Consider the following 25,172-nt stretch of genomic DNA (forward strand, 5'->3'; position numbering starts at 1 on the left):
GTATGCGCCTGATGCGTAATGTATTCTATAGTAATTAGTCATGTACGATCAAGTTTACCGTCCAATTTGCACGCACTAAAAATATTTCAAACTAGTTGACCCGGCAGACTTCGTAGTGCCTCAATCGATAAATAAAATACCTAAACTTTTGTGTAAAACAAACAAAAGGAATCCGTCCGACTGGGACATCAAAGGAGAATTAAATTGTTATTTTTATTTATTTCCGAGCATTTTCATATTATTATTTATTTACCTTTTAAACCTTCTCTGGACTTCCACAAATAATTCAAGACCAAAATTAGCCAAATCGGTCCAGCCGTTCTCGAGTTTTAGCGAGACTACGAACAGCAATTCATTTTTATATATATAGATAATAAACCAAAAGGAAATTACGAAAAATATTTTATTGCCTTAATCAGATAACTATCACAATTCTGTCTGAATACACACTGTGTACAGAAATTGCAGGAATATTACATGATAATAAAAAAAAGAATTCTTAAATTGAACGGATTGAAATAAACGGCACAGTTTCAGTTCAGCTGTCTTCTTCCTCGATCTTAGGCGCCAGGTAGTAGCGGATGTGGCCAATGTCCGGGATGCGGTACTCCACCACCAAAGGAACGTCTGCTGACATCGACAGCTGCACCTGAAAGAACAAGAGGCTTTTGAAAATACCAGTAACAACTAGTTTAACACTGGGATAGATTGGACAGCAGAGCCCATGGACCCCTATCGACTATCGGAGCTGCGCCGTAACCGTGGGACAGTTCGAAGTCTCGATGGTTTCGATATAACCGCAATCCTTCTCTTCATTACAAAACGAGTTATATATCTTAAAACACAAACTCTATATTTAAATAAGTACAGTAATGTAACGCCATCATACTGCAACAAGTGACGACACAACACAGCTTACCACAAATACAATATTGTAATGGCACTAACAGTGGCTATTATACTCTTTTTTTTTAAATGTCTCAAACGCCTTAGGCATTGATTTTGCCAATGTCAAAGTATAAACAAAAATAACTTGATCAGATTTTCCACATGTGAAACTGTGATTTTATTGTACCCTTTAACCAAACAATCAGTGCTGAGCAAGAAGAGGTTGGACAACCTACCTGAGGGCTGAGAGAAGTAGCTTTAGTGAAATAGTTGAGGTACTGGCAGGCAAACGTCAGAGTGACGGGCTCTTCCATTTCAATGACGACTGCCTCTTCCTCTTTGTCAATAGAAGCGGTCTGGGCCAGCTTGACGTTCGCTGAGCCGATGTCGCCTGTTGCCGAGAACTTTACTCCTGGAATTTCATTTTCGGTCAGAATCCAATGACTATTAAGTTATAATTTAATCAAATATCTAATTTTATTGAACAAGTCACCCTTTACATTAAGTTGCTACTGAAGACATTTGTTCTTTTTTTTCCTGCCAAGCTGGCAGTAACCTCGAGAGGTTTATGGCAATGTAACCGATCGAGTACGTGAGCTCATGGTGCTCGAACTGGAGTGTTGTTAACACTTAGTTGTTAACACCTAGCAAGAGCAGTGCTTCATAAAATCTACCACTGGATCGGAAACGCGACCCACTGAGAAGCTCAGTGGGCTGTGTCTATGGGTTAGTTTACTCGCCGAGCCCTTCGTCGCAAGCGACGGGTTCGACAATTACAATGACTGATGCTTGTAGTACCTAAAAGCACCAATATTGAATCAGGGGGATTCGAAATGACGTGTTTAGGGCGATGGCGACAGGAGTGAATGTCAGCCATGGTGAATGTAAACCCATCTTGAAATATGCTTGAAGTCTAAATTGCTAGTGGAGTGGTGTAAAGGAATGATATTTCCTAATTACGAAAATACAATTAAGCAAATTATTTAAAAACTGTGCATTAAATGTAAATAGAAATAAATAAATTATTGCATTACTAACACTTCTAAAATTACCAATGTAAGACTTGTACAACATTATATAAGGATAGCGATACAGTGCGATAAGATCAAGTAGATTTATTTTTAATCAATTTGGACCCCATAGGCATTGAACAAGCAAAATAGGAATAACCTAAATGAAGTCTCTGATGAAATTCCATTAGCTAAATTGCAAAAATTTAAAGAAATGCACAACACTCATGCACAAACTTTTAAATCTGAATCAATCCAAGCCAGCCTTAGTAAAGCACAGTATTTAGTATAGCATAGTGCTTAATATTCTTAATATAATTATTCTAAGGTTGTGATAATTGATTAACCAATTTATTTTAGTGACTCATGGTTATGTTCTATTTTGTATGTTTTGTTGGAATGGAGTGATGTTATTTGTTCTGCATTGTCATTTCATACACAATAAATAATTAATGGTATTTACCTTCTTTTGTGCATGAAATCACCATTGATTCTCCAAACTGTGAGAGATCCCGGCAGATTCTAGCAAATTCAGAACTTGGCATGCGAATAGTGCAGCTGTATTCAGTCTCTGGAATACCTGAATACAGAATAATTTAAATATTAATATTTTGTAAGAAATAGGGGGATAATAATACATGTAACTACAATATGAGATACAACCAGAAGACTTCAAATATGAAATCAAAATTATTGGTCACCAATGTTTTAACAATTTCAAAACAGACAAATTGCAAATTTTTAAGCTTTAAATTCATTATCAGAATGGATTTTAAAAAATCACAATTTCAAAACTTACCTAAATGTTCAAGATCCAAATTCATAAGCTTCATCTCGTAATCAGAGACTTTCTCTTGATTTGGGCTCTCAAAAACAAATGTGACATTGTCAGCATTATCCTGTGCTTTTATTGTAACTGTATCCTTATCTCCAGCACATTTGAGAATCTTTGACATGCTGCCTAGATTCATGCCCATTGAGATGTTCCTATCGCAGCGGTACTTGTCAAAGCCATCAGCTCGGAGAGTGAGTGACACGAGAGACACATGAGAGTTGTCCATAGCCTGTCGATTATATCATTTTTAAAACAGAGTACTAGTTTATTTTTGTTACCTGACCATAATCCACTCAAGTGTTATTTATATCAATACAATACCCAAACATTATATACAGCTCTAGAAACGAGCTTCTCTGCTCAATATTTTCTGTAACTAGACAACTTATCTGTTCCTTGGTTTGAATCTGTTTAGAAATAGAATAATCTCTTGAAAATAAATATAGATATATTTCCTTCCTGTCCAGTATAACTAATGTGACCTTTTTTTTTCGTGTCAAAGCGGGATGCTACTTTTACTACTTTTCTACAGCAAGATTAGAGTTACTTTAGTATGTATTTTGCAATACATTAAGGATTTGAGATAAGTAAGTAAGTTTCTAATAAACACATGCACAATAGATAAATGAAAGAGGGACATTTTTGTTCTCATTGGGGACAGCGGGACGGACAGCTTGAAAGTGGGACAATCCCGCCCAAAGCAGGATGTATGGTCACGATAAGTATAACAGCTTTCTTCAAGGTGTTGAATTAACCCTTTGCAGTCCTATGACTAGTGTAATGTAAAGCTGTATGTTCAATACGTGTGGACACTGGACCTCCAAGAGTTAAAAAAAACCACTGATGACCTAACACAGAATATTCTCTGCTTCACCCAAGTTGAGTTCCCTCACAGTGGTTAATATTTACTTTCAAATCTTCACGCTTATAGTGTAAAATATTGACTCTTTTAAAGATACGGTTATAATTGCTGAATGTTTTAGAATAAATATTCATTTTACTTCATGTATATCTTTTGTTTCAAGTCAATTGAAAGTAGTTCCTCTTACCTGTAACTGAATTCCATTGTCATCGCAATCGAAAGTGGCCTGTGTCAGCAGATCTTTAATAGCCTCCAAGACCTTCTTTAAGATAGAGCTTCGGAGTAAACGTGCCTCAAACATGTTTATCTGAAAGTTGATGTTTGAACTTCTACTTTAATCAGATAAAAACATATGCTGACCCTCGCCTTTCAACGTAAACTAAGATTTCATGTAATTTGTACCAAATTCGAAACATGGTTAGTAATTGCTCTTGTTTTAATAGTACATGGTGACGCTTAAGGCAGGTTTGTAGAAAAAACTGTTATACTTACATTTTAATGTATCACTTCAATAATTTTGTTGAAAATTAATAATAACGCTAAGCAGTCAGCGACCCCTAACTTACAAACAAATTAAAACAACTGTGTAAAATAAATGACAAAGCAGTAGGTTCGTAACCGTTCGACGTTCGGTAGCGGGAAGAATTGGCGCGAAACTTGTCCATTTGTCCAACCAACCATAGACTTTTCGTTTTATGAATCCATCGGACAGGCAAATGAAACGTAGCTCATATTAACAAGCCTTTTGTAATAAAGACAATCGATACTGGCATGAAAATTGAAATGGCATAAAATTAAATATGATTAAATGACGTGACCTAACGTAGATGTTGAGTGGAATGAAATGAATAAGTCTTTAGTAAAATGACGAGAAGTTACAATTTCAATGGATGGATTTAAAAAAAACTTGAGAGATCACGTTCAACAACTTTGTGTAATGTTTTCATTCTTGTCCATTTTATATAGATGCTAGACAGTTAATACTAGCATTGTTCAACGTTTATGCCTCATACACATACAACAAACAATTCACACAACTTCGCTCTTCGCGTTCCCAACGGAAATTGATTTACAACACATTGTGAAAGTTACTAACTGCACTAACCCGAGTTATAAATAAGTAATTAATGTATCAATATATGCATTATATTTATTTTTGTTATTTCTCCTATGTACTGGATTGCACTGTTTTATTATATGAATTGATAACAGCAATATTTAATTCAAAGATCTCTTTTATTTAAGAGTTATTTAAGTGTTGTTACATTCAATACAGAATAATAATAAATTATAACACAATATCTGAAAAACAACACCTGTCCTATTTTTCTAAATTGCCATGAAAGCTTCACAAATAGCATTTTATTCATGCTTGACCACGAAAACTATGATTTGAAAATGTTGGAAATGATGTAATGACAACAATTGAGACAACAGATGAGATTAAACAATAATAGTAGTTTTTATTATAATATAGGGCATAGTAAAACAAAATTTTTAACAAGATAATTTTACAATTTGTTCCTGATCAGGATATTGTGGAATTTCTAAATTATATTTCTTCAATATATCAGTTGGCAGAAATCTTCCTCCCAAATAATGTTTGGTGTTCCTTAAGAACTCTGGTTTGGCGCATAGCTTAGGTGCAGAAAGTGATATTAGTAGTGCAGGTTTTAATGCTCTTCCTTCACCTGGGCCTTTTTCGACATCCCAGCCACTAGGTATATCGACACTGGGAAAAAAACGAAGTGCATTTTATGATAGTTTCAACTTTAATCTAACATTAGGTGAAGTCTAAAGATTTACTTCTAAAATCAACTACATAAATTACCTGCATACGGGTAAATTAGAATCAATTAGCGCATCCAATGCTGGCTTCAATTCTTCCCGTACTGGTGGTTTAAAACTAAACCCAAATAAGGCATCAACAAGTACCTTATATTCATTATTTAAATCTTTAGTGTCTGGTAATTTATCAATTATATTAACATTGAATCTTATGCATTGTTCCAGAAGGTTTTCATACAAAGGTTTGGGTGTGCGTTTAGGATAATGTACCGATACATTGTATCCGAACAACTGCATATGTCTTGCGGCTACTAAACCATCTCCTCCATTATTTCCTGGCCCGCACACTATAAGAGCTGATGAGTGACTGTGAAAACAAAAATTAGTATTAAAAATATTTGTTTATCGTTAATATGCATTGAAAGCAAAAAATGAAGACTTAATTTTACTGTATTATAAAACCGTTCTTACGTTGAGGGTGGGAAGACCTTGGCAATGGCACTAGCAACACTCAGGCCAGCAAGTTCCATAAGTTGATCGACACTAAACTTGTATTCAGTGAAAAGATCCTGGTCCAGTGCTGCCGCTTCTGACTGATTGAGGTACCGCGTCACAGTGTTGCATTGATTCATACTGCTCGTCATAGTTCCGATGTTATACAGTTTTGCTACACGCAACTACCAAATGTTTAATTAATGTTACATATTGTGCTCTAAGTTACATTGATAATCTTGGCATGATGACTTACTTTACGGATCACGTATATTTAAATGTTTATATAAATTACAAGAGGTACATATTAATGAATTGATAGCAGTATTTAACTTACTATTAGAGCACTCCCGAACAACCTGTACAATAACATTTAAGAAGATTCTTTTACTGTTTTTCTTTTACTAATAATAGATACGTAGTTTGGTTCCAAATGTCAGTTAAAATAATATTTTATTTAAATCCTATGTGCATGTTACCTATATAGGTAGGTATCATAGATTATACACTTAATGGTATGATATGTATTATTATGTATTATTCTTTAATTTACATATTTACAAATTGTCACTTCACTTTCCGGCCGCCATAGAGTTACTATGTTGTAGGTACTTATTAACTCCATGCCGGCCGCCAAGAGAATCATAGATTATATACACTAATCCATAGACTAAACTATACACTTTACACCATACATTATACACATTATAATTATTATTATTATTATTGCTTTTGTTTTAGTCCGAGATTGTAGTTATTATTTTTATTTAATTCTAGTTAAATGAAATGTTAATGCAGTGCAATGAAGTGTAATATGGATGCAAAATCTGAAGTAAATGAAAAATATATATATACCGAAGACAAACCTATGAGACAAACTGAATGCGATCGAATCCTGAGAACTTTCAGCTGTCGTGAGTAGTGATGTGAAGTAATTTTAATTCTTCTTCTTCCAGTGCCTCTTCAATCCTGAAGGTTGGCCGTTAGCTTTCTGTATTCCTTTTTGTCAGTAGCCAGCCGGAACAGCTGTTCGAACGAGGCAATACCGGTCCACTCCCGCCACCGGTCCACTAATTTTAATATAACAATTATTTATTTTTAAAGGAGATGAAAAAAGCAACATAATTTCAGGACAAGAAACGTATAATCTGTCGTACGTATGATAGATTATACGTATAATCGTATAATCCCAACCACAGCTAACTACCGTCCAAAACCAGCTCCCCACCAGCTAACCACCAGAAATAAGTCGTAATTGTCATTCATGCTCTCGAGATTGAGATAAACAAAAACTTCTACTAAAGTATGAAATATGACCATATTTAATATTTAGAATATTTAAAGTAGGTACACTTCACATTTCGCAATTCACTTCTTCCGTTCTGTTTCTGGTGATTTGTTAATATCATATTTGCAACGCTTTTATAGTCGAGATGATATATGTACAATTTTCAATTTCGTATAGTACTAGTCGTTTTTTTTTCTACCTGCCTGAGAGCCTTGAGAGGCTATATCAGCGTAACCTTAACTAGTAGGTGAGCTCACGGGGCTCAAACCTGACGAAGTTGCTAACACGAACCCTAGCCAGAGCCGTGCTTCGCAGAATCTACCACCGGATCGGATCGCGACCCACTGAGAACATCCGGCGAGAAGCTCAGTGGGCAAACACGATACGCACGGTCGCGTCTACCCTGAGCGTTTGAGTGTGCAAACTAAGCGCGATTGGGGGCCGCCGCCACCACCGCTCCGCCATGGCGCCAGCGCCAGTTCCTCGCCGCCTGTACATTACTTTACGCCAGTACATTTATTTCTTATATCGGTATGAATTAATAGGTAGGTATTTAAACTAAAATTACTACTGTGGTTGTCATCTATCAAGCTCAAGTGCGTCCAAGCTGTCAACGTCAAAGGTCTGAACCGTCACAAAGATGGCTGCGCTTAGGGTGTTTAGCCGTAATCTTCCGTATTTGCGACAACAATTTGCAGCATTGTTAGGGAACACATCACCTTCGGTAAAGTTTATCTGCGTGGTCGTGGTTATAGGATATATATTATCATTTTCCGATGATGTCGTCAATGTACTCAGTGTCACTCCAGGGTATTTGCTGCCTCCTTCATTTCAACTATGGTCTACTTTCACGTTCTGGTTTCTCGAAATACATTTGTGGGAGGTGATCATCGATATTGTGACTGTGGGGCTGTGCGGGAAACTCATAGAACCACTGTGGGGACAGATGGAAATGATGAAGTTTTTCATACTGACCAACTTTGGTGTAGCGTTTTTGACTACGTTTTACTATTTAGTGATATTTGCGTGTACGGGTCAAACCTCGTATTTATTCGACATTCATGTACACGGGCTGGCAGGGTACCTGGCCGCAGTCAGTGTCGCTGTGAAGCAAATCATGCCAGATCATCTGCTGATTAAAACACCACTAGGTGCGAATGAATTTGATAAGTATATTGACAATTTTATTTTATTTTTCCTTCAGAGAAATTGGTGTATCTTAACTTTTAGATATCCTCTAAGCTATACAGCTATAAATATTATGAAATACAGTAGTTAAAACGAAATATTACTTGACTGTAATGAGTCTTTTGTGTGCGTGTTTATCAGTAAAAACCTATAGCTAATAATAAGATACAAATTCACAATAGTATACAAATAAACTAATGCACATTCATACACTTAATAGTTTCTACTTTTTTCACTTAATAGTTTCTACTTAATAGTTTTCTCCTTCCCACAATTAGGATTTGTGATTAATTTAGCATGTCACCATAAATCCCCTTTTGGAATGGTTAGCTTCTTATTGGCGAATCTGATCATTTAGTTATAAAATGGCTCAGTAATAGTAATAGGTAGCATGGATGTAATGTCTCCCAATCATTAGAAATAAAAACAAAAAAAAATTACACACAATAACTGACAGTAATGTGAAATGTAGGTAATATTAATGACATTTTAACTTTTTTATTAAATGATTCATATTGCATATACAATACATTAATTTAATTAAGATCATCTTAATCATTTGAGCTAAGTTTTCTGAACAAATGAATTAAATCTAAAACTTTAATATCTAGCTTTTGTGGACTGGGCAAGTTTGATTAATGAAAAGGTATTAAATTTCAGGTAAATTAACCAACAGGTCTTTACCACTACTGATCCTAATAGTGGCTATTATCCTGTGGGCTATTGGTGCCTTAGAAGGGACATATCCTTGCATGTGGGGCAGTGGGACGATTCTATCTTGGATATATCTAAGGTTCTGGCAAAGACACACCAATGGTACCAGGGGAGATATGGCAGACAACTTTAGTTTTGATAAGTGAGTATTTTGAAAGTAATCCAGATTATGAAATTTATATGCTTAATAAGACAATATCTTGATTTTTACTCAAACCCAGTTGATACCTATAGAAAAGCTCCCTATTTTGTAGTATAGTAATACTTTTAAGTCTGTATCTTCCATTGTATAGCCATTATAGATCTGATTGCTAGGGTAAGATAGAATGTCATGATAATAGTTGCTTGTGTTATTAAGATATCTACATAATCAGTGGCAAAGATTTGTGCCAAAGGGCTCAAACCCTTGCATTGGCAGTGCATTACTTTTCTTTTAAAATTGCCAATGTTCAAAATAAAAGTAGCTTTAGGCCATTCATAATGTAAGGCAATAAGATTTGTTGGTTTATGGGAGGAACCACAAGAACATGATTGATACTACCTCCTTAAGACAACAGTTCACCACACATATCGCTGCACAATTCCAACATGAAAAAAGCTGAAAACATCAATATTATTTTATCCTTGCCCACTATCATGTTTCAGCCAAATATATTTTACTATACTATTTATAGTCATTTTGAAAAATTTTACTAATCATATTGAAATAAAACTAAATGTTTCAGCTTCTTTCCAACAGTCCTGCAACCTGTAGTCCGAGCTATTGTAGGTCCACCGCATCGTTGTCTAGTGCGGCTTGGTCTCTGTTCACCTAGTCCACGTCGAGTGCACTTAGCACTTAGTCCCCGAGGTGTGACAATTTCTATGCCTGGAGTGGAACCACAAGATATGGAGAGGCGAAGGTGAGAATAAATTATGATTAATTTAGATAGTTAAAAAAAATAGAATTCAGTGGTTTTAAAGTGTTTCAAAATCTGAACAATAAAACTGGCCAACAATTATTGTAGTTTATTTTTAATGGTAATGACATGTCATTTTGTTACTGTCCCAATAAAGGCACTTTTTTATGGCACCTTATATTGTTATAGACAAATTGCATTAAAAGCATTGAGTGAAAGACTATCCAAAACATCTGAGCAAACTCGTCAAAAGAACTTATCGACGAAAGTAAACATGGATGCTGTTAGGAAGATGCAGACATCACAAGTGATACCTCAATTCACGGAACCCGAAACAAGCAAAGGTATACAGGCGCCTCCCACGGAGGCGACCCTTGTGGATCTCGGACCAGACCCAACACCTCCAATCACCAAGCAATCATGATCTTTAACGAAAACAAAGTGGAATAAGTCTGTTCATAAAAACAAAGTGAGAATGAGTGTTGTGCAAAAGTGATTTATTTGTGTGACACCCACATTTTGGAGCCTGAATGTGGAACCTGAATTAATACTGTATTCGCGACTGAAGGTTAAAGCTGTAGTTCTTTTCTTAGCAGTTACAAAAAAATTGAACTCTACACGGCATAAATATGCCACCCATTATGCAGTATTAGTGTTCAGTTTCTCTGTGATTTTTCTATCAAGTGTCAATGGCATTTACATTATTCTATTTATTTTTAAAAAACATTATAGTAAAAATGGGATAAGTATACTTCAAAAACAGTGGAAGCACTTTTGCTGTGCTATACTTGCTCCCTTGTCTGCTGGGTTTGTTCTGTCGTCAAAACCGGCTAATGGAAAATACCAGCATAAAGTTTCTAGGCATTATTCTTTGCATTTTGGCTACTAAATTTCAACTAAAGCTGATTCTATGTGTCATTATGAATAATAAAAGCATAACATACCAAAAATCTGAATATAAGGTTTATATTAATTTGGAGGGCTACTTATATATCATGTAAGAATGATTTTAATTATATACATTCCACATGCTTTTAAAAAAGAATTTAAAACATATATATAGTGAGCAGGCAAAATGTAATAAGGAAATACATTTAAAAAACTATAACAAATGTTCCATTGTTGTTCTACATGTTTTTATGTGCTCAAGTGACAAGTAAATATTGATAAAATTTAATTTTGTATATCTCGACAATAGACACTAATCACATCTATGGCTTTAACTTTACGAATCTAACATTTGTAATTGTATTATCATCGTATTTGGCTAATGTATCTGAAATATATGAAAGTATTTCAGGAAAAGATGTTAAGAGTCTCTGTTAAAACAGGTTTTGAAAATTTAGATTAGACTTAATTCTTCGGTCTGATAATTATTTGTAGTGAAATTATTATCCCAAATTTTCTTTACAGATAACCAGATAAATAATTTAACCAGTTGTCCAGTAGTAATATGTATATGTGTAAATGTTATTGATTCTTGTTTCATGTCAAATTTGATGTATCTATTTTACTCCGCTGTGCTAATCGTATTGGAGGGTTTTTGTGTTTAATATTATCGTTTTTTGTTTGTTTTAGGATAGTAAAATAGTAAAAAGAAATTTTAAGAATTAAATTATTAAAATGTTAATATACCTACTTCACTACAACTTTAAATATTTGGTTTCAAAACTGATGCTTATAGTTCATTTTTATTGAAGGATTTGCGCGATTTCGAGGAATGTAATAATAGTACTTTAAAGTCTGGTAACGATTGAAATTATTGGAGACGTGTATAAAATATTATGTCTTATTGTTAAAAAATATATTTTTGTGAATTGAAATGCATTTGTTGATTGCGGTAAGATGAGTGTACGTTTTTGAATTAACTGTAAATATTTGTTAGTTTTTAAATAAAATAATCCCAACCTTTAATATTAACGTTTTATTTTAAGTAGCTTTCTCCTTGTTCCTTAAGTTGTCCTAGGGTGTCCTTTAGGCGCGGGGACCTCGTAGGCGGTTCGGCCCCCGGCCCGAAAAGAAAAAAAAGGGGTGATCGCAGGGCTCCATTCCAGACATGATATCTGCTGATTGTCGAGAAAGTATACAAAAAAACTTGAACAAGATAACATTAAGTAAAGACGTGATCTGACATTACTTTGTAGGATGTTCAGAGTTAATTTGTTTTAGCAAAACTCATATCCGTTAGCTAACTTGTACATACTGTTTTTCGTAAATATAATATTGAAATGGTTTATTACTGAGTAAAATGTAACTAAAATAAAAGAATAATTTTCGCAAATACTGAATATTTATTAAGATTCTTCATATTCAATAACAAATATTTCATTTCACTATTGAAGCGAAGAACGGGCAATGCATCTGTGATATTTTTAAAATCTACATTCTAACTGATAATTATAAGTAATAGCCAAATATGAAACCTACGTGCACTTTCGAAAATGTATAAAAATTTATTCATTTAATAAAATCATACTGAGACGTGGTCGCTCACAATGGGCCTTATGAGAAGGCTCAAGGTCACCCAAAGAGCAATGGAGAGGGCTATGCTCGGAGTTTCCCTGCGAGACCAAATCAGAAATGAGGAGATTCGCAGGAAAACCATGGTAACCGACATAGCCCAAAGGATTGCGACACTGAAGTGGCAGTGGGCAGGACACATTGCTCGCGGAACAGATGGCCGTTGGGGCCAGAAGGTTCTTGAGTGGCGACCGCGTACTGGGAGACGTAGCGTGGGTAGGCCTCCCACAAGGTGGGCCGACGACCTATTAAGGTTCGCGGGGATCCGCTGGATGCAGGCAGCGCAGGACCGGTCTTTGTGGCGAGGCTTGGGGGAGGCCTATGTCCAGCAGTGGACGTCCATGGGCTGATAGATAGATAGATAGATAGAATAAAATCATAGGTACATTTTATAGTTTTTATACTATATTTTATTTTCAATTCGCAACTTCTCAGATGACAATTATATATTTTATAGGTCTTTCGTACACCTAATTACTTAGTGTATTTTAAGTTTGAACAAAAATATACTTCTGAACATAAAATAAATAGAATAAATAAAAGTTTTATTCTTAATATTGCAGCAAATGTGATGAACTGTTCGTTTTATGGTATCATTAAAATAAAAAAAACTATAAACGAATAATTAATATACCCTTTAAAATAGAAGAAAATAAAATAAAAGTCTTTAAATACTATTGTGTAAATCACTAGCTTTCTAAATTCTTGTTTAATTATTGGTACACGTTTAAACGAGATTATGCAATGAAAACAATTTACATAAAATATGTAAAACTATCAATTAAGTTATCCTAAATGAAGAACATTGAAACTTGATATGAGTCGTCTATTATCAAAGGCGGCAATCTGACTTTTGGACAATGATTGGTAAATCAGAAAAACGAATTATTGACTTTGTATTCCATTGGCAGTCACAAAACTCTTCGGAACGACATCTTAGATAAATAACAGGTTAACTATTAACCTTTATTTAATGCAGATTTTGAACCGTATTCTTTGAAGGAGACGATTATATTCAAATAAATCTGTATTGACATATCAATAAAAAATTTTTGTCCAAATGTACAGATTGCCGCCTTTGATAATAGACGACTCATATATATTTTTTATTTCTCTGGTTCGGGTGTTTTCCTCAATTTTGTATTTAACAACAACGAAAACTGACTATTTTTTTTTAAATGTAAATAGTTTCTCATCCAGTTTTCACAAAATCACTTTTACAAATAAAAAATTGTTCAATTTCAAGTTATTTCATAATACGCGCGAATCTATTGGACTTCTATAGCTCATAAAGAGAACAAGGTTGCAAATTCTGAATTCTATTATATACATATAATTTCCTACACAACAATACAACCATAACTATTCGAGTAATAATTACTTAATGAAGTTGACATCTTCCAATGAACGCGTTGGATACAAAGAGTCTGTCATGTGTATTACTTTTGTGAAGAATTAAGTTCATATTTTGTTATTTCGAGGTACTTACTACTTAGGTCCTGAACATTGTTGTTGGACCACTTTATTCTCCCAAAAACGGAAACTTAAACTATTGAGCAGACAAATTGTATAAGTTTCTTGTAATTTAATTATTCAGTTATATTTAATCGAGTCTCAATACGTCTGTGCAAGGACAACTAAGTATAGCCATTTCTTATTTACAGTAATGCTGCTCTCCGATGTCTAGAATAACAATGTTGTAGTATTTCATCACTAGGCCACATTTAATTTTATATTTAAATGTAATAATATAAGAATCAGATTAAATTTTTGGATCTTCTCAGTAGGTCTGACTGGTTTGTTTTTACGCACTTAGGTACATTCCATTCGAGCACAATGTCATATGAAAATACAATAATCCACAGAACTTTTGTAATCATTGTTAGTGAGTACTTCATATACACGTATTCTCAACATTTAAGTGTAAATTATACTTTTGTAGTATATTAGTCATTATGCACAATTTTTAGTAGCACTTTTGTCTAACACAATTTTAGTACACAAATATTTGACTAAGATTCATGGAGGTATTTAATCTGCTGTCTATTTATAAATTTTGTTGCACACGTGTACGATCGCACGTCTATCAGATGTACCTAGCGGTATGCAAGTTTCAGTACACATTTTGTTTTCTATTTCACATAACTGACAAGTTGAATGTTTCAGCACTATTACTTAAGACGTTTAAGCACGACAATAACCCACACGTTCTCGATGTCGATTAGAACCTCCGCATGGTGTACCGCGTGCGTATGGTGGTCCGGTACCGCTACCGGTAGTAGGGATGGGGGGGAGGCCAGCTCCCGGAGTAGCCGTCCCCCCAACGCCCCGCCTCCCCGCTCGCTGGAGTCACGTTCGGGACAGGAGACACACCGCTTACTGCTGTAGATATCGTACCACCTGAAATTATGTTTATGACAATGTTAACATACTTAAAATATTGCTAACTAAATGTTTTTAATTTATTAAACACACATCAACATATTATAGCATAAACGTTCATGTTTATGCTCTTTTAGAGTAATGCATTCCTGATCCTGCAGACCGAATGGTAACAGTTGCCGTCGCCCTAAACACGTCATTTCAGATCCTCCCGATCCACTAACGGTGCTTTTAGGTACCACAAGCACCGGTCACCGTTCTCGTCGAACCCACACAGCCCACTGAGTTTCTCGCCGGATTTTCTCAGTGGGTCGCGTTTCCGATCCGGTGGTAGATTCTGCGAAGAACTGCTCTTATTAAGGCCAGTGTTAACACCCCCAGATTAGAGCCCCATGAGCTCACCTACTCGCTCGGTTACGCTGGCATAGCTCTCAAGCTTAGGTATGAAACAAAAAAGAATCGTTTGAAGTGTCATACCGGGCGGCGGCACGTAGTGGTGGGGTGGGTGCGCTGCGTGGGGTGCGTGGGGTGCGTGGGGCGCGTGAGGCGCGGGCGGCGGCGCGTAGTATGGCGGCGGCGGGACGCTGAGCGACTGCAGAACCGGCACCGACGTCACGGACGGCGGGGGCTGCTGCACTCAACAACAACTTTCATTATAGACATCAACATTCAAACAAGTGAAATAATAATATGTAATAAAATATTGTTTATTATTATTACTATACTAATATGTTTACATCCAAAACTAAATTTTAAAAAAATATAAAAATTTGAATCAAAAAAAGTGTAAGAAAAAATGATTTTATTGTAAAAAAGCGTGTGGGGCTTTTCAGGATATTATCAAAATAACCCTTCTACTCATATCTGTTTTGCTCATATTGATACCATGCATACCACGAATTTTTTACAATAAAATCATTATTTCTAAAATTTATGTTTCATTTTTTAATTGATTTTCAATTTTTTTAATTATTTTTTTTAAATATTGAGTGTCACCTGTCAATGCACCAGTGACAAATGACCGCAGCATACTTAAAAGTATGCCAAATTTCGAGTTAATCAGACGTTTTGAAGGGGGTCAAAATCATGTTCAAAGATTCCGTTACATACATACTAACATACATAGTTGTTAGCTGAAGCTAATAAAAGCGTATTAATATATACATTTATAACAATTTCAAACAAAACTCTATTCAATTTATGACTAGAAATTTTGTACCTTAAACGAAGCTATCTTTCAACTTTTTTAAATACGGTAATTGATTTAAATTTTGCACATAAGGAAAGCTAATTTTATATTCTCCAAAATCGACAAAAATGTATCTCTGCTAGTACATACAAGAGTGATGTAGGAAAATCATACTTATATACTATATGGAGAGAGACATCACAGTAATAATTACCGTGTAATAGTTGTAATAGTTGTGCTGGTCAGTGTGGTCATGTATGGGCACGGTGATGAGGTTGGTGCGGGGTCGGCCGTGCCCCCGTGGGTCGCTCGTACCCACCGACATCGGCTGGAACGATGACAATTTTGATACTGAGCTAATATAATACAAATAATTAACGGTAGGCATCGATTTGGCTCTGTCCCTGGCATTCCTGGAGTCCATGGGCGATTGTAATCATTCAACATTAGATGGGCCCTATGCTCATCTGACTACAAGGGCAATAAAAAAATGAGGTTTAATTAGCTTACGATTAGAAGTCGAGCAGGATCTATCTTAGACACACAAAACACAGTATAATTATATATGATGATATAGGAAACGTATATTATTATGTTATGGTGAGCAGGCTTTGATATATAAAACAGTCTTAACAATTACACTATATTAATATATAATGAAGAATTCAAAGAGCTGTTTATGTTATTATGCCTAGGGATCTTATATATTTTCACAACTCCGTCAACAGTTTAAACTCCTATTTAGAGCTCATCTCGGGTGCTAGCATATTAAATACAGCTTTGTACTTACTGTAATAGGTTTGACCACAGGTACGGAAGGAGATGGAGTTTCCGGTTCTACTTTCGGTTCAGTGTTACCGGATGACACGTGTCTATGGTTGATGTGTGCTTGTAGGTCTCGCTAGAAAATAAATCTAACATTTTCACTGTGATCTCCTTATATACTATACAATATACTAGTGAAAATGATTATAATTTTAAGATAAATGAGAAATGGACTATTCTCTCTTTTACCTGCGATAAATAAGTTCTCCTGCATCCTGTATTGCCATAACGTGTTCCGGAATGTGTGCACATATAAACTGTGCCCAAACCGGTTTGTTCTACTCGGAGAACCTGCAAATTAAATTTTAACTTATATATTTGTAATTTCTATTTAAAAAGTGAAAACTACTGTTAACTGTTTATTGGATTGCCCTTAAGACACTAGATGTAGTTGCTTTAATATTTTAATGGATTTTTAATTACTTAGATGAGCTCATGGCCTATCTGGTTTGTTTTTTTTTTCATTTTTATTGTATAGATATGTGAACAGCCCACCTGGTGTTAAGTAATGGTGGTAAAACGTAAATGCCGCCACCCACCTTGAGATATGAGCGCTAAAGTCTCAGTATAGTTACAACGGCTGCCCAGCCTTCAAACCAAAACACATTACTGCTTCGCTGCAGAAAACAGGCACGATGGTGGTGGTACCTATCCGTGCGGACTCCCAATACCACCAGTAATTACGCAAATTATAGTTTTACGGGTTTGATTTTTATTACATAATGTAAATCTTTCACAGTGGAAGTCAATTGTGAACATCTGTTAAGTAAGTATTTCATTGGAAAAATTGGTACCCGTCTTCGGGATTTTAACACCGGTACATCGCTAGGTACGAATGCACCGAACGTCTTATCCTTTAGGCCACAACGACTTCAGAAGTAAGTGGTTACCCAGCCCGAAGACATCATCAATTTAAATCCCATCCTACCTTCTGACATAGTTCTAAGTCTCCATTTTATAGTAAAGTAGCAGCCCCACCCCACACACCAAAACACATCATTAATGCTCAGTATGAATAGCACCTACCCATGCAAGGTCACAAAAAACTCTTACCACCAGAATCTATAAATAAATAAATATATTATACTTAAAAGTAAATTACCTTCTCTCTACACCGAGGGCAGTGCGTGTGATCAGCACGAGCACAAGATAAACAGAAGACATGTTTGCATGGTATCTGAGAATAAAGAGGAAGTAAAGATTTGTAATTCCAGCTCAAAATCAAACTAATTTATTGGTTTCTGATAACACTAGGAGGATTGTACTAATTTAACTATTACGTTACCAAATCATCTATTCAGAGATGGTCACAGAAAAATAATCACAATGAATTAGTTATCACAAATATTTTCTTTATGTAAATTTGTTTTATGAAAATATGTTCACAAGAGTGTAAAGGAAACTATAGAAAAATACATTAATACACAATAATATTTTTATAACTGCTTGAAAATTATGCTTGACTTACCATTCTTCCATAAATAAGAATAGGTTTGGAGCATGTATCACAGCAGTATATCATTGGATTCAAGACCTTCTCTCCAATAAGTGTAGCTCGGTGGCTCCAATCGAGTCGCAGCATCGGTTCAGGTGGTCCTCTTTGCAAAGTTGTGAATACCGGTGCTTCTAATTGTGATATGTCTGAGGGAACTTCCACTGTAAGTTGTACAATTTATTATTACAAACATTTTCTACTTAGTTTCAAATTTATTTCCTTTTTCAATCCTAAATTTAATGATAATATCAATACTATTTTTTTTGCAATTTAAAACTAATGTTATTACCATTAAAGTTTTTGTATTAAAATATTAGTAACAATTTCATCATATTAAATTGCATAACAGTTTCAACAACAGTATTTTTTTTAAATCACATATCGAAATTGCATAACTTCATCCATCAAAAACAAAAAAAAAAAACATAGATAAATTGACTGAAACATTTTCCTGTTACATATTTGTTTAAAACACAATAAATTCGAATTTTGAATCCATTAAAAACATACTTGTGCAAGGACTGTTGAGATACATGCTACCATTGCGGTCGTGTATTATCAAATACTGATAAACTCATAGATAATTTATAATTGGTCTGCAGCTTGTTTACTTTGTATGCATAATTTTGAGGTTATGTTTGTTGTGTTGATAGTGTTGTGTCATTCGACTTATGTATACCCTTGATAATGAATATATTAAATGATTTTTTCTCTTATAGAGTTAATTTATTTTTGTGTTAACAATTATCTGTACTGTTTGAATTTTTTATTGAATCTCTACATCAAATTTTGAACTTGATAACACAATTTTACTTATAATTAATGAAATGATTTGTATGTTTCATTTGTTTTTTTCTGTTAACAGTCAAACTATACTTTAATGGTAAATTTATTGAATTACTATAGATATTTTATACACTAATATCTCAAATCTTAAAGTTGATTTGATTAAAAACGTCGCTATTTCCATATTTACTTTACTTACGTTTGGGTGGGTCAACCGGTTCGGGTTCTTCCTTAGGCTCCTCAACTACTGGTTCTTCAGCATCTTGTGAGGTTTCTTCTACAGAACATTCCTCTTCGTCACTGGACATTACTTTAGGAACTTTTTTACCTCTACCTCTGCCTCTACCCCTACCTCTTCCGCGACCACGACCTCTGCCTCGTCCACGGCCGTTCCTTTTTTCTGTGTTCATTTCCAGTTTCACTTATGAAAGCCACAAATTCATAAGCTAACCTCTTGATGTAAGCTATTAGGTTTTGTTGAGCGCTCTTATATACTATTTAAATGTAATTAATATATGATTTATGATTAGTTTTTTTCATCAATCAATGATAGTTAAATTATTGTATTATTTGAATTTGCTAAATTCTTAAAATAATATTCCAGTCGTCACTAGCTATTGACATTTTCATTGGTTTGATTCGTATAAGCAACAGGCAAAGGAAACGCAGCCCGTAGTACTATCAATTTTATTATACCAAAGGCCGAGCCATATAGGTACTTCTTACTTGTGAAGTGACGTGAACGGAAATTAAGATGAGGTAAGACAATTATTTAGTAAAACAGTGGGAATTTACTGAGAGTTTTGAAACTAAAAGGGTGTAAATAATTACACATCACAATCAATATCACAATAACTTAACACAATAACAATAACTTATTAAAAACACAAAGATATCTTCACAAATTAGGTACATTCCCGCCGATCGTAATGCCGACAGCATAGACAACAGCAACACAGGATTTTGTCAACAAAGCATCGAAAAATCAACATTTTTCTTTTCGAATCGGTTGAGTGCGACGAAGGGTTCTTTGTGCCCCTTCAGCCACTGAAATAGCTTGAGTTTCTCCCCGGATCTTCGCAGCGGGTCGCGATTCCGATCCAGTGGTAGATTCAGCGAAGCATTGCTAGGGCAGATGTTAGCAAAGTCTTCGAGGTTGAGTGAGCCCCGTGAGCTCGCCTATACGTTCGGTGAAGTTTGTATAACCCCTTGGGGTTCCTAGAAGGTGGGAGGCAAAGAACACACAAGATCAACATTACAGTAGCAAATTAGACGAATTATTTTGTTGCTAATTAGAAAAACCTAAGATTTATCTATACAATGGAAAATATTCCATTGCTAAGATTAAAAATTATTGTCAAAAATGTTTAATCGATCAACATTTTACTTTAGTTTGAGAGAACATAATGTGTAACCGATATTATTTATTTGATTTCCAATTATACGATCTTGCAAACTTAAGTTAGTAAGTTTGAAAAGAGTTATTTTGTTCAAAATGGATAATAAACTAATACTCGATTCATCGTTTTCAAAATCGACTAAATTAGAAAACAATAAAATAAAATACACTTTTTCAGAATCATATGTTGTGTGAAAAATGAAATGGGATTGAGAGATGAGTCGATTTACGATATGACTATCTATAAAAAAAAAGCATAGTAATACTATTGAGTCCTCAAAGTACTTCATTAAAGAGGCTCACATTGTTTTAAATGAAGATATGGCTCATCATTAGTGATTGATTTTTGACAGATTGATTCTTTATATGAAGTACATACCTACCTGTTCAAAGATTGCTAATTTATATTTATCAATTTGTTTATTATTTAATGCCGTTTATTGTCTACCGCCATCTACATTCAGATTATAATAATTACTGCTTTGGAATATTATTCCCTTTGCCTAGATGGCGTTAGCAGGGCCTTGCAAGATTTTTATCCGTTTTACTAAACTCATGTTCATTGAAATTTAACATACGTAGAAAATTTTAATGTACCTACTAATTCATAATTGTTATTCGTAATATTTATTGGGTAAATTCTTGAAATGCTTGTAGACACTATACTTTTTGAAGTATGTATTTATTTGACCTGCATTTTTCATAGATAGTTGTCACAAACATTTTTCAGTTGTTTGGTTTTTATTGTTTTGTTGCGCGCTTTGAAGTGCATATTTCACACACCAGAGATAAGAGTAGGAGCCTTTACATAATTTTAATCTAACGGCACCACACGCGTACTTTAAATGGACGAACAAGCGATTGGGATTTTTCAGCCTGCCAAAATGCCATGAGTAAAATCTTTGTAGTCGATATTGCTGTAGACATCAGAATGTTGCAGAATATTTCGATATCTGGTCGATATACGACGAAACCTGTAATTATTCAAAACGTCAGAAGTTTCAGGTGCACATTATACTCCCGGACCAGTTATCGCTTACTGTGAATTTATTTATATGAAACCTTGCCAGAACTGCCATAATATTGACCAGTCCTAAATTATCTTCTAACGGTCGTAGTGTAAATAGAAATTGTATAATTTGAGCCAGAAATTAACGTGTATTTAAACTGTAATCATGTATTAGACAAACCGCTCATTTATTTGTGAAAGTATATTTTTATTTAATATAGCTGACCCGGCAGACTTCGCAGTGCTTCAATCGATAAATAAAAGGCCTAAACTTTATTTAATTCCGATAATTTTCATATTTATCTACCTTTTAAACCTTCTCTGGACTTCGACAAATTATTCAAGACCAAAATTAGCCTAATCGGTCCAGCCGTTCTCGAGTTTTAGCGAGACTAACGAACAGCAATTCAGTTTTATATATAGAGATTAAAGATTAATAATATAATAATAATAATAATTAATAATTGGGAAAAAATCATGTACGGTAATCCGGCCGCAAATTAGGATTCCCTCTGCATACCAGAGACAGACATACATACTTATATACGTTTAAATATATACTTAAATTGATAATAAACGCCAAGACAAAGAGCAAATGCATCTGTTCGCCGCACGAATGTTTCTCCGATGTGGGAATCGAATCCACGATCCTCGGCGCAACAGATAGCGGCACTAACTACTGTACCACCGAGTCAGTCGAAATTCAGTATCGGTTCGTATTCAATAAAGTTGTTTGAAAAATATTATGCGTATTGACATAATGTTTGCGGTACATAGTCGTGGAGTTGCGAGCGACAAACTCGGTCACGGCCGGCTGTTGCACCGGCGTCGCCGTCATAAACACAACTGAAACGCAAGGGCTCGGGGTTGGCAAAATGTTTCAAACAATAATCATTAACAAAATCGATTTACGATCGTTCAAAATCATAGGAATCCCAACACTAGTTTTGACATAAAAACAATTTCTTCGGGAGCAAAAGCAATGACCTCCATCGCAAATCCTACAAAATGCGTCTCACTAAATAGTAATAGAGAAAAAAAACTAGACCAAAAATAAAATTGGCAGACATTCTTGACTTCCCTGTGTCCACTTTTTTTTGCAATGACGCCTGTAATATTTCTTAGAAAATCACTACATATGCGAATTTAGTAATATTCGTTAGCATTAGTTTAACGTGCGACACGAAATTAGATAAAATACATAATAATATGCATATTGTTGTATTTTATGTGGTTTTCGCGAGTGGTGGTAGGACCTCTTAGAGGAGTCCGCACGGGTAGGTACCACCACCCCGCCTATTTCCGCCGTGAAGCAGTATGTGTTTCGGTTCGAAGGGTGGGGTAGCCGTTGTAACTATACTGAGACCTTAGAACTTATATCTCGAGGTGGGTGGCGCGTTTACGTTGTGGATGTCTATGGGCTCCAGTAACCACTTAACACCAGGTGGGCTGTGAGCTCGTCCACCCGACTAAGCAATAAAAAAAAAAAACTAAAAGTACTTTTACGTTCTAATCCGCGCTTATTATTTACATTTTATTACTTAGTCGTCCGTTACCGCAAAAATAGTAAAGTATTCCAGAAGTATGCTTAAAAATTGTTGTATTTAGAACCAAAGACGGTCTAAATTAAAATAGACAAACATAATAAATTTGAACCAAATTGTTTTGTAACTCACAACCCTACATTACAATCATTTCATAGTTAAAATTAGCCTGGTGAATAATAAAATGATAAATAACTTTTTTCCGTGAAATGAATTCCCATAGAAGGGTCAGTAGAATTTTTTAATTATCTTTCTGTTTAGATAGTAAGATGTATTGTGATCCTATATAGGTAGATACTACAATTATTCCTATTTCTGCCGAATTTTTGAAGTCGTAGTGGCATAAAGGATAAGACACCCAGTGCATTCGTATCAAGCGATCCAAAGTGCCGATGTTCGAATCCCGCAGGCAAGTAACAATTTTTCTAATGAAATATGTACTTACGGAATATTCACGATTGACTTCCACGATAAACGAATAACATCGCGTGATAAACCCGCAAAAATTATAATCTTCATTGATGGTAGGACGTCTTGTGAGTCCGCACATATAGGTACCACCATCTTGCCTATTTCTGCTGTGAAGCAGTAATATGAATCGGTTTGAAGGGCGGAGTACTCGTTGTAGTATAAAAACGGAGACCTTAGAACTCATGTCTCATGGTATAATAAAATCACCCGCCTTGAGACATGAGTTCTAAGGTTGAGTTGTTGTTGATGTCTATGGAATACACTAACTACTTAACACCTGGTGAGTCGTGAAATGAAAAACGAAAGCCAATCATCCATTCCAGATCGAAGATTAGGACGATCTTTAGATTTTGATTTTTTAGCCTTTGAGACTTCGATGTCATGTTTCAAGGTCAGTGGCTACATTGATATTATGCGAGTCTATGGGCTCGGACAGCTAGTTATGTTACATCGTGACCCCGTCGGTCAATTAACAAATGGTCTGAATCCCTGTTAAGTTATCTTAAAGCTTTATAACAAACAAATTAGTATGAGCACACTAAGTGTATCATGTATGTTCCCGTCGTCTCAATATCCCCGACTCCGGGGCAGGGCGCCGGCTGTGAGCGTCAGGAGTTTTTAGTGAGGTTTAACTCCCACATACCCCGCCTGCCGTGCGGGTGGGGATCCGGCCATTTTCTTCTGTGGAAAAAAAAGTGTGTGTTCAGTGAGCTCAGTGCGAGTTTTTTAAGGTTCTCGATAGCGTAAAAGTTAACTCAAATTTGTATGGAGTTGGAACGTTTGCCTAAATTTGCCGCTAGGGGCGCTGTTCCAACTGCATATAAGTTTGAGTTAACTTTTACGCTATCGAGGACGTTAAAAACTCGCACTAAGCACACTGAACTTGTAATTTTCATAAATCTTTGAGGCATGTTATCGTGATTTTGTTCGTGATGGTTTTACGTTAACATGGAGAGTATGCAGCGCTATTTTCCGTCTGCACTTTTCTAGTTTTTTTTTTCTGTTTTTATTTTCTCTCAGAAGCTAGCATTGACCGCTAGGCTACCTCAAAGTTTGGAGTACAGAAAAGTCTGGAGGGAAATCAACAAGATAATCCAATTTAATAATAATATTGTCTGCCCACTTCTTTATTGCCTTATTTGCCTTTTGAAATGGTTATTGGATAGTAAGATCTGTTACGTTATCGAAGCCACGCCACTAGATAATCCAATTTAGGTTACTTCAAAGATATTAAAAAGGTGCCGTACTCTGCAAGAAAACCTTAGGTATTTAGCGTGTAGAACAAAATATAAATTAATCAAACAAAAAGGTTTCTAACAGTGTTGGTGTATTCGGTAACCTAATATTCATTTTTAGGTTAATGTGGCAACGTGTTAGTAAATGTAGAACAAAGTGATATTATCTGATCAACATTTTAATGTTTCAAGGATAAAGGTTCGACATTAACAAACTCAAAACAGAATCATTCAAATCACTTCCTATCATTGAAAAAAAATTCACATTAAGTAGATATTTTTATCTGGTATATGACAAAATAACATCCTTCATCAACCAATCATTAATTTTGTAACCGATTTCATAATAAAAA

At 35.1% G+C, this 25,172-nt stretch overlaps 4 protein-coding genes across 6 annotated transcripts in view; 1 reads left to right on the forward strand and 3 right to left on the reverse strand.

Annotated features, from left to right (window-relative positions):
• Nucleotides 1-385: 385 nt before the first annotated feature.
• Nucleotides 386-4,358, reverse strand: Pcna (proliferating cell nuclear antigen). 2 transcript variants are annotated; one of them, NM_001043360.1, is given in 7 exon segments: nucleotides 388-503; nucleotides 539-649; nucleotides 1,125-1,300; nucleotides 2,362-2,478; nucleotides 2,698-2,962; nucleotides 3,783-3,902; nucleotides 4,088-4,227. In NM_001043360.1, coding segments are annotated over 5 exon segments (783 nt in total). In that variant the 5' UTR covers nucleotides 3,897-3,902; nucleotides 4,088-4,227; the 3' UTR covers nucleotides 388-503.
• Nucleotides 4,359-5,033: 675 nt separating this feature from the next.
• On the reverse strand, nucleotides 5,034-6,542 carry LOC101743875 (NAD(P)H-hydrate epimerase). Its single transcript, XM_004924249.3, has 4 exons — nucleotides 6,213-6,542; nucleotides 5,855-6,060; nucleotides 5,427-5,750; nucleotides 5,034-5,327 (listed from the first exon to the last, which is right to left on the reverse strand). Exons 1-4 carry the CDS (start codon nucleotides 6,246-6,248, stop codon nucleotides 5,093-5,095), a joined length of 801 nt encoding a protein of 266 aa, XP_004924306.1. The 5' UTR covers nucleotides 6,249-6,542; the 3' UTR covers nucleotides 5,034-5,092.
• Nucleotides 6,543-7,762: 1,220 nt separating this feature from the next.
• On the forward strand, nucleotides 7,763-11,878 carry LOC101743723 (transmembrane protein 115). Its single transcript, XM_004924248.4, has 4 exons — nucleotides 7,763-8,314; nucleotides 9,012-9,207; nucleotides 9,791-9,967; nucleotides 10,154-11,878. The coding sequence occupies exons 1-4, from the start codon at nucleotides 7,804-7,806 to the stop codon at nucleotides 10,386-10,388; spliced, it is 1,119 nt and encodes a 372-aa protein (XP_004924305.2). The 5' UTR covers nucleotides 7,763-7,803; the 3' UTR covers nucleotides 10,389-11,878.
• Nucleotides 11,879-12,871: 993 nt separating this feature from the next.
• LOC101736703 (E3 ubiquitin-protein ligase Hakai) overlaps nucleotides 12,872-25,172 on the reverse strand; it is a 118,164-nt gene continuing 105,863 nt past the window's right edge. The window contains exons 6-13 of one of the 2 annotated variants that reach the window (XM_004924278.5): nucleotides 19,361-24,265; nucleotides 18,349-18,536; nucleotides 17,983-18,057; nucleotides 17,070-17,171; nucleotides 16,846-16,956; nucleotides 16,270-16,383; nucleotides 15,344-15,497; nucleotides 12,872-14,884 (exon numbers count right to left, since the gene is read on the reverse strand). In XM_004924278.5, coding sequence (XP_004924335.1) covers nucleotides 14,754-14,884; nucleotides 15,344-15,497; nucleotides 16,270-16,383; nucleotides 16,846-16,956; nucleotides 17,070-17,171; nucleotides 17,983-18,057; nucleotides 18,349-18,536; nucleotides 19,361-19,571 — 1,086 coding nt within the window. In that variant the 5' untranslated portion in view covers nucleotides 19,572-24,265 and the 3' untranslated portion in view covers nucleotides 12,872-14,753. Of the gene's footprint in view, nucleotides 14,885-15,343; nucleotides 15,498-16,269; nucleotides 16,384-16,845; nucleotides 16,957-17,069; nucleotides 17,172-17,982; nucleotides 18,058-18,348; nucleotides 18,537-18,885; nucleotides 19,038-19,360; nucleotides 24,266-25,172 lie in introns of those variants that run through there. The other variant, XM_012688786.4, reaches the window with a different exon arrangement.

Source organism: Bombyx mori, chromosome 22, assembly GCF_030269925.1.
Source record: "Bombyx mori chromosome 22, ASM3026992v2".
NCBI lineage: Eukaryota > Metazoa > Arthropoda > Insecta > Lepidoptera > Bombycidae > Bombyx > Bombyx mori.